The sequence below is a fragment of the Notothenia rossii genome (genome assembly GCF_949606895.1).
Source record: "Notothenia rossii genome assembly, chromosome: 4".
In the NCBI taxonomy this organism is placed as follows: domain Eukaryota; kingdom Metazoa; phylum Chordata; class Actinopteri; order Perciformes; family Nototheniidae; genus Notothenia; species Notothenia rossii.
The window spans coordinates 8,826,588-8,836,204 of NC_136902.1; the positions used below are offsets into that span (position 1 = coordinate 8,826,588).

General features: G+C 39.4%; 1 protein-coding gene across 2 annotated transcripts; it reads right to left on the reverse strand.

Annotated features, from left to right (window-relative positions):
* Nucleotides 1-296: 296 nt before the first annotated feature.
* Nucleotides 297-9,196, reverse strand: sdf4 (stromal cell derived factor 4). 2 transcript variants are annotated; one of them, XM_079674754.1, is made up of 7 exons: nucleotides 8,993-9,196; nucleotides 6,800-7,116; nucleotides 5,086-5,222; nucleotides 4,849-4,962; nucleotides 4,577-4,735; nucleotides 2,928-3,103; nucleotides 297-2,131 (listed from the first exon to the last, which is right to left on the reverse strand). In XM_079674754.1, exons 2-7 carry the CDS (start codon nucleotides 7,108-7,110, stop codon nucleotides 1,955-1,957), a joined length of 1,074 nt encoding a protein of 357 aa, XP_079530880.1. In that variant the 5' UTR covers nucleotides 7,111-7,116; nucleotides 8,993-9,196; the 3' UTR covers nucleotides 297-1,954. The 2 variants fall into 2 exon arrangements, with proteins under 2 accessions (XP_079530880.1, XP_079530881.1); XM_079674755.1 differs by having other exon boundaries at nucleotides 8,883-9,196.
* Nucleotides 9,197-9,617: the final 421 nt, after the last annotated feature.

Sequence of the window (9,617 nt, forward strand, 5' to 3'; positions counted from 1 at the left end):
GTTCTTCTGGGCTAGCCTGGCCCTGGATCTGATGACTGGAGGTGGAGGTGGAGGTGGAGGTGGAGGTGGGGGTGGGTTGCATCAATTCTCTGAATGATGCTGGCGAGGGAGAGAAGAGCAAATTTAAACGTTTGCCGGGTGTGCTGTGATTGCTTGTGGGGGATGTGACGGGACTGATTGGGTCTGCTCTGGGGGTATGACGACGCGCCCTTGCTTATTGAAGGAAGGGCGAGGGAGAGAATTGTGAATGAGAGCGTGGGAAACAGTCTCCCTGAAAGAACTTGCGCTGAGCTTCATTTAATTAATAAGAAATATTTATTGTTTCCCAGTAATTGCAATACATTTTTATAAAGCTGTGTCACATTCTGTTTTCATAAATCTTATTTTACAATCCAAACAGGGCCGAGGACAGTGTGATCCGAGCTGAATTTATTAGACATGTCAAAACATTGTCCATGCATTTGAAACAAAAAGTGAATTAACCAAAACATTTCACATTTTAGTCAACAGATCAAATATGATGAAGAAGGAACACCCGTTCTTTGTAAACCAACAAAACACTTGTGATACTCAAAGATGTAGCTCTCCAAATAAATACATTCCTCTTTATCTACATCTTAACACAAGCATGAATTAAGCTTTTTAATAAAGAACAAAACAATAGGCCTTTACACACAGGGGACCTTTTGAACTTTCACACACTGCAATAGGTCAAAATGTCTGCTGGGAAAAAGGCACACTGCTCTCATATATTACTCTGAACGCAAACTGTTGATGAGAACATGTGCTGAGCAGGATCACTGTACATCATTGAGGCTTTTATAACTTTTAAAAGCTATACATCTGTACTTGTACCCTGTTTATAAGTAGGACGGATATTATCTACAATGAAAACTAGCAGAGTTGTAAAAAAAAAAAAAATCTTTAACCTTTTATTTTTTGGGGATTAAATCTGCGCGTCAACAATAAACTGTTTGTTTTTCATAGCATCTCTATAATGTGTGTCCTTTAGCAGCATTAATAATATATTTACTCAGCTTCTCTCTGCGACAGAGGCGTTGCTACAATTAAATATTTACACTGTGTACAGACTCGCCAGATAAAAAAAAATAAAAAAAATGGAGGAGGCATATCCTGCAGAATAAACAAGTCTCCCCACTGCATCAGGAACGGAAGCGTCTATTAGGGGCTACAATCTCTCATATACACACATTTCACACAAATACAGTTAGATTTAGGGCCTAACATTTAAAAGAAAAAAGTCTCACAAACCATATTCACTTTATTGGCTGGCAGTCCAGGGCTGATGGATGGATGTTTTCATAGAGTGGTACAGGAATGAGTTATAGGTTATTAGTTCAATTTATTTGACCCCTTCTGGTTCCCTCGTCTCTGACTCAACGTTTTTTTTAACATGCTTTTAATTCGAAATAAGGTTTGTGGTTAAAAAAAAGCTTGAGATGTTCAGGTTTTGCTCCAATACATCGAAAAAATAGCCAAATTCGGAACCGCTATGTCAGAAAAATGTGCTAGAAAGTGATTAAAACAACTCCTTAACGTTATCACGACGCACATTAGCGACGGTTAGCTTAGCGGTGCTAATATGCAGTCATGAGATGTAGTTTGTTTATATCCTAATGTTAGCGTTTTACTTCCAGCGATTGCATTTACGCTTACAAAAACAAATCATCAAAGTGGTGTAAATATGTGGAGATTACCCTGCTGAAGAAAACTTGTAAGTATCATTAACGTGTGTTTGCCAAAGATCTTATTTTAGGCAATATTCCTAAATCCAAGGGAAACAACTCACAGGTCAGCCTAAAACAATCCATCATCGCTGCACCACTCTATTGGATCTAAAAGGGGCTGCACACTAAAACGTCCCATGATTAGTTTGCTACTTCTGCCCCATCTGGCGTGTCTCTGAAGCCGTTAGAGAGGGGATTCACTGTCTCTAAAACTCCTCGTGAACATTTCTGGCGTAATCCATGAGCTTGCTGCCCGTGAAGTATTCGCTGTACTTGAGAATCTCGTCCAGCTCCAAATTGTGATTCTGGTTTTCGTCTGCGACGGCAATCATCTGCTTGGCCTCGTTCAGAGCGTTGTGCTCGTTCATCGGGTCCATGTACTCCTGTCCGGGAGAAGGAAGGGAAAAGTAAGTCATCCAGAACTATTTCAATTACATCTGAAATTAAATGGCAATTATAAGTTGATTATGGAGTTTTATGAGTGCTTGCTGATCAATTTAATAATAAAAGACAGTGTTTTGAAACTTCAGACAAAATGTAAAAACAATAATTATATTGGAAAAGTGATTCAAGATTCAAAGCCTTGCACAAAAGCTACAGTAATGAAAATCTTAAAGGGGCCCTATAATGCTCATATCAGTATGTAGTGTCTCTACTGGGACATGTCTCCATGCTTTAATGTGCTGCAGCACCTCTTTTCACCCTCTGTCTGAAACCAGAGCCCAGTCTGCTCTGATTGGTTAGCTGGCTGGCTCTGTTGTGATTGGTCAACCGCTTAGAGATGTCCTGCCCCTTAGCCTATCACGTACAATGTGTTGGAGTGCTAGCCAATAGAAGCGCTTTAACTCTCAGGCTCAAACTAACAGAGACTTCTGCTTTTTTAATTTAATTTCTTTTGTTTGATCTAAGTGTCTGTTTGGTGGTGTTAAACACCGTTGCATTTGAATGCCTACTTCCTCTGCTTCACTGACAGCATGTAAGCAAATATTAATCTTAGAGCAGAAGTGTACTTAAAAACAGTCACATGCAACCCTTTCTTTGTTTTGGGAAGTTGACATTTCCTTTCCTTGTAATTCTTTATTTGGAGTGACAGTGCTTTTACTACCAGTAAACACAATCATCATAAACCCCAGTGAGCTGTGTTTTTAGTTTAAGATTTTTCTCCTCTTTATCCCTCACCTCCAGTTCGGCCATGGTTACGATGCTGTCCCGGTCTGAGTCGATGACGTCCTCGAACTCCTTCTTCCTCTCCCGCACCCAGTCGTCATCGATGTCCTGCGCCTGCTGGTTCTCCACGGTGCCCACAGGCAGCGAGATGAACTCTGAGAGCGTCAGCTTCTTATCTCCGTCCTGGTCTGCACGCAGTAAACAATACACATTTGATATCTAACCTTTTATTAACCCTACACATGCATTCATAATGGCCCCAATCATAGAGCATTGCTTATCCAAATACACATAAAGTAAGGCACATTCAAATATACAGATCCACTATTATATTATACCAAACACATGTGCACATAGTGACATTATCTACTACTGCTTATCACCATATATGAATGGAAATGCTCCAATAACGGGCGGTTTTTCTTTGAATGAAAGTGGAACATCACCAGAAAATTCATCAGCACTAATTCTGATAATAATTCAAAAATAATCAAATATGTTTTCAGGCTCGAAAATGTGCAGATATTTTAGATTTTTTTCGTTTCATATGATAGAAAACTTGTAGGCTTTGTGTTTAAAAACTCTTATTCACACAATAACAAGGACTTTTAAATGTCCCTTTAAACTCTGGGAACTCCTGATGGACATTTTATAATTCATCAACAAATGAAATTGCTTTGAGGAATAAATGTCAATGAGAAACAATCATTAGTTGCCGCTCACATACCACATAACTAACGTTTCCCCCACTTCACGCTGTCCTCTCTGAGGCCAAGTTGCCACGTTGTATTAGTATGGCGTGTGTTTTGTGCAAAAAGCATGACCAAACCGTGAAAAGAAAGATACATATATTCAAGGTCCTTGTTAAAAACCAGCTGAACAAGTTGTATCTGCCCGTCACACTGTAGTACGAGTGTAACCTAAGCTGGGTAATGCAAACTGCCTGCACTGACACGGAAACAGGATACACCTTATGAGGATAGAAATGTCTCTGCATGTTTCCAATGGACCATATAACACGGTGGTTGTCTTGTAGAACAGTTTGTTTAAGTACACATTTACGGCTTTCAGTAAAAACACTTCAAAACCCACAGTGACACCTGCTTAGCAGCCAACTTCAGCCAACCATGGCTTAACTGGAGTTCAATTCTATAAATAGGATAATGCTAATTCAATTGGTGAAGCCTTATCTTTTTCTGCACCTCTGATGATCAGCCATTTTTAAAACAGGGTGACTACACAAGTACAGAAAGGGAACTGTGCAGCATTTGAATAAAGCCGTTTGTATCTGCCGAGTGTAAATAACTTCCCCATGTCAACCTTAAAGGAGACATGTGTTTGTATGTAGTGTCTCTACTGGGACATGTCTCCATGCTTTGATGTTCAAAAAGCTCTGTCTTTTTCTCATACTGCCTGGGCTGCAGCACCTCTTTTCACCCTCTGTCTGAAACCAGAGTGCAATCTGCTCTGATTGGTTAGCTGGCTGGCTCTGTTGTGATTGGTCAACCGCTTAAAGATTGTGGGATTTTAGACTTTGCACATCATTTACTTGCACAAAACCCATATAATAGGAAATAGAATACCCCCTAAAAACCCCTTCAGTTTCTTTCCACTTCCTACAAATGGAAATATTTAGTCTAGGACATGAAGTAAAAACGTACCTAGGTCGCGCACAATCTCCTTGACCATGTACTTCAGCATGCCCTTGCTGTGCTCGGGGTGCAGGAAGGACAGGAACTCCTGCTCGTTCAGCAGCTGGTCGTTGGGGCTGTTGTCGGCCTGGAACCAGCGGTCCTTCAGGCTCTCCAAAACCTCCTGAGCTGCAACGGCAAGGAAAAGCATCGTAAAGTATTCCCTGGAGATCTACCTGCAGCACCTATTCTGGGACATCCTTAAAAAAGATGGACGACATTTTTCATCATTGAATACTTACTTTCCTCATCCAGTTTCAGATCTTCATTATTCTTCACTTTCTCAGCCATTTCCTTCTCGTTGAAACCTTTGCTGGCCAGGAATTTGACTCTGTACTCGTCCCATGTCACTTGACCTAAAGACAAAAGCATGAATTCTGACTCAACAGAAACACATTCATTCATTCGGGGGAAGCCTGACTTCCTGATTTGATCACAGTCAGCCGTGCATTAAATGATAAGAGGGTTTTCTCTCTCACCGTTAGCATCGGGGTCCACACCACGGAAACTGTTCTTGTTCTCCACCATGGCCTCCTGGAAGTGCTCCTCCGTCTTCTCCATGATCCACCGCTGCATCTCTTTGGCACTGACGCTCTTGTCCTTGTTGGAATCAACTCTGAGAAGATAGAATTACAGAGAAACATTAACTGTAAGTGTAGCGTTAAGTTCTTGAACATTAACTTAAATCAGCTGTAATGACCAATATGCTTTACTGGCTTGTGTCCTTCTGTTGGAACTGGTCAGGCTCTAATACTTTTAAACATTTCTTTACCATTTAAGGTGAAATAAAGGGAATAAGGAAGGGGAGGGAAAGCTTTTTAAGTCATACCGAAGAATTATCAGTGATGCAAATTAGTCGCTTTTCGGCGCCTCCCGCTTTTTTAACGCTGATTTGGGTGACTTGTGTAATTCGCGGAGAACCGAAGAGTTTTCGTTTTGGGGGGGGTCCGTCAATCCGAACTTCTCACTTAAAAAAAAGAAAAAGAAATCTAGATCGCAAAAATAATTAAACAAGCGAGTGCCTGTTTTTCCTGGCCAAGGACAGGTTCATTGAACACAACACGAGCGTAACGTTTCTTCACCATAGGTCTTCACGTGGTTATGTCTCGTCTGGAAGGAGTAACAGAGAGCATCGGAACGCCGCTCCAGCCCTTCAAATATTGCAGTACCCATAAGGAGCCGTACACATGCCGCAGTGTTTGCGAGGCTGTGTCTTTAGTTGTAAGCACAGTGGCGATCTGTTGTCATTAGCATCTGGTTAGCTAGCTATGCTAACGAATTTAAAGAGCTTTTCTACAACCAGGTGGAAGAGAGCTCTCTCCTGAGAGGCTCAAATAACCTCAGCTCAGTGAGGTTAAGGCACACCTTGATATGATCATTATAGTTATTAATGAGACATTAGAGACTCAATTATTAACAGGTATAAAATACTATATGATAGTAACAAAAAAAAGATGTTAAAAATAACAAGAATAGAGTTTGAAAGGGGAGTGATTTGTAAAATATCCAAAAAGAAAAATCTGTCATTGTCAGATGGTATATTACGATGTTTTTTTTCTGCTTCGAATAGTTCTCTCTTTTTTCTCCATACCTGTGTTTGCATCACTGATTATGATGAAGCTATTTATTGATTTGGAATACTTTATAGTTAAACCTTTTTTTGTATTATTGCTGTTGTTTGCGTATAGCAATTTGATCATTATTTCAGTTAGTTTGTTTATGGGTTTTTCTGAAGGCAGCTTTGGGCACCGTGAATTTGGGCATACATTTGTAGATGTTGAAGGGATCATTGGGAAAGGCACACGGTTATTTACCAAAACGATCGTTTGAAAGAGAATAACCTGCACTCTTTACTTGCCTGGACATTGGAGTTATCACTGCGTAAGATTCTCTACCTGCTGACTCAGAAGTCGTTTGAATATTGAGTTTCTTTTTGGTTTAGCCACGCTATATTAGATAAAGAAATATGAAGAGGCCTTTTTACTCATCTCATCTTAGCGGTAACAACCTGTAAAACGACACTAAATGTTTGCAAAGCTTGTTTTTTTCCAGCTCTTCATTTAAATACAGCTACTCGTGTTTTTTCTGAAGTGAAACTTTGTATTTCACAACACTCCCTTCTCTTGCTCGCTCTGCAGCACACGCGTCTCGTTCAGGAATGCTGAATGTCCTGACTGTTACAGAATGTCTTACTTTGTGAAAATCTCAATCAGCTTCTTCCTGTTCCTCCTCGGCTCCGAGTCCTCCTCAAATTCCTCGATCTCTTTCCCCAGGAAAACCTCCTGGTGGAAGTCCTTGTTGAGGTGGCCGTCCATCTCCATCTTCACCCCGTTCAGGTGGTCCGGGGGGAGAATCTCGTTGTCGTCCTTGCCTGCCGGAGACTTTTCTTTAACCGCCGACATGTTAGCAGGCCTTGCGTTAACGTCTACGGTGAGTAGCAGGACGCAGAGCAGCAGGGACACCGACAGCAGGTTCCTGCACCACAGTTTCCTCCAGACAGCCATAGTTACCTGAAGATGGAACAAGTGTTTAGTTACGTGAGCAAAGTCTTTACATAAAGCTATCAACTAGTGAAGGGGAGATGATACCAAAGCTTCACTCCTTTTAAACAAACAGTTCTGCTACGTTGTGTTGGTGCTTATGTTAAAGATAAACACATTTGGCAACGCCCTCTTAGGAAATAATGGGAGGTCTTTAATCTCCCAGCCACGGGGATCCGCTGGGTGGAGTCCTATCTGGAGTGCTGCACCTGTATGTCTAATGCTTCAGGAAGCGCTTCATACAGTCGGACCATTTTGAAAGTTTTACAGCTGGCCTGATTGATCTTACATTTCCAGGATAAGAAAAGAGGTCACTTATGAGAAGTATAGCAGCTAGTTGAAAGACATTCATTTAACATAAGCAAATCTATGAGAACATGTCTCTGTTACCGAATCGTGTAAAAAAGAAAAATGCACTAATTGAATAAACATTGTTCTTCCATCACAACATGACTAATATGAAATTTAACGTATAAACCTTTAAGAAAAATCACACACAGTGGATATTGGGTCTAAATTACACAAATAAGTTACATAAGGCTTTTACATGTAGGATTTTTCAATGATGCATTATTTGAGTGAGACATGTTTCACTAGAAAGTACCATCTACATTTGATAGAAGTGATAACATTGGCTTTTGTTTTGAGCAAGGTGTTGTAATGTTTTGGCTAGTTTTGAACGTTTTGCAAACCAACAGATCTAATTATTCGCTGAATTTGAGGCCCCAAATCTTCTTGTATTTTTCTGGAAGCATTATCTTCTCAACACTAGTATCAACCATAAACTGTATATATATATATATCAAAGTCAGCTATGATAATAGATAATGATGCAATATCCTGACACACCCTGAACTGACTTTATTTCTGTTACACATTTGAGGTACTTTACTTCTTTCTTTTTTTAAATACTACTTTACTACATGTTGAAAGCCAATTTTGTACGTTTTACTCTACTACATTTATTTTTGACAGATGTAGACAGATGTAGTTAATGGTTACTTTAGAATTTCAGGTTTTGACACACAATACTTAGGAAAACTTTTTTTTTTAAATGATTATTTGGAATAGATAACGTTATATTTAAGTCACTCAAACCATTAGTGGGTTAACAGACGTTTTTATGTTCAAAATATTTCACAGATTAAACTTCTTAAATATGAAGATTTTTTGCTTTTGCTCTAACATATTTTACAATGTTTAGATATTTTTGAATGAGTTATTTTCCCCCCTAATACTTTAAGTACATTTACCTAATCGTACTTGAACTCAATTTAACTCAAGTACCATTCTTAATGCAGAACTTTCACTTGAAAATGAGTATCTTTACAGTGTGGTAATACAGTAATACTTTTACTCAAATAAAGAATCTGAATACTGACTGTAAATAACTCAGTTTAATAGGTAAACAGCAAACTTGAACGCGTCCGTTTGATGTGTACGGAAACCTGACGTGTACTTTGAACGCAACACAATTTAGCTGTCAAACCTTGACTTCTTTAGTTCACGTAATTTTGTATAACCTTAAATCCTTATATACCAGCAGCTAGTCGCGTGCTCTTAAGTCAATTAACTTTACATTAACGTAAACAACGATTAGCTTCGTGACGTCAGACGAATTATTGTTGCAGTGCAGGTGAATCTAAGCTAAATATGCTAACACAAGCTAACAAAACAAGGTAAATTAACACTACCTGGATTATGTGAATAGTATACAAAGAGAAAATTAGACCAACCTGTCAAGAAGGAAGACCAACAAACGATACAGTGAGTAAAGTTGAAAGGACTCTCTATGTTTAGAGGTAGCTAGCTGGCTAATGTTCGCTGTACTTCCCCAAACACATACCTGCAATTTCCAGTCAGCTGTCAGAAACAGTTCCTGTACACGTGGCTCTCTCCCCCACAAACACTCCCACACCTAAATGTGGGTCGGGCCTAAATAATCCAATGAAGAGACACGAGGTATAAAAGTCCTCTGAGGTATTCCAGTTGGCGTTAACTCAAACAAGCTGTCAGTTGAATCGGTTCCTGGCTAGATGCTAATGTAGCTATATTTGTTTTGGCAAGGTGACCATATTTACATGTTTCACTTCCGGGTGGGACTTTCAAAATAAAACCAATGCTGACCAATGTAGTCAAGATTCAAGAAGTTCCAAGTTTGTATCCAAGTTTTATGTGGGAATATAAGTGAATGGTTGACATAGCCTAAAACATGTTGGCTAATAGATAATTGGTGAGATAACGGCAAACACAATGCACAAAAAGGTGACTTGCTAAAAAACAATGTTTAACATATTTAGCTAAATGCAATGGATACCTGGTTGAAATAGCTAATGACAGGCTTAAGTGATGAATAAACAGATGGAATAGTTAGCTTAGGCTAAAGGCCAAACTGATAAAAAAAATGGATATGTTTAAAATAAATTGTAAGGTTATAAATAGCCCACATGTTGAAAATATAGGTAGGCCTA

Bases quoted from the DNA above. Each gene is read 5' to 3' on its own strand.
- sdf4 (XM_079674754.1), bottom strand. From the start codon at position 7,110: ATGGCTGTCTGGAGGAAACTGTGGTGCAGGAACCTGCTGTCGGTGTCC. The intron at 4,963-5,085 runs GTGAGAGAGAAA...TTTTGTCTTTAG, and splicing joins TGTGGACCCCGATGCTAACG to GTCAAGTGACATGGGACGAG. The intron at 4,736-4,848 runs GTAAGTATTCAA...TTGCCGTTGCAG, and splicing joins TCTGAAACTGGATGAGGAAA to CTCAGGAGGTTTTGGAGAGC.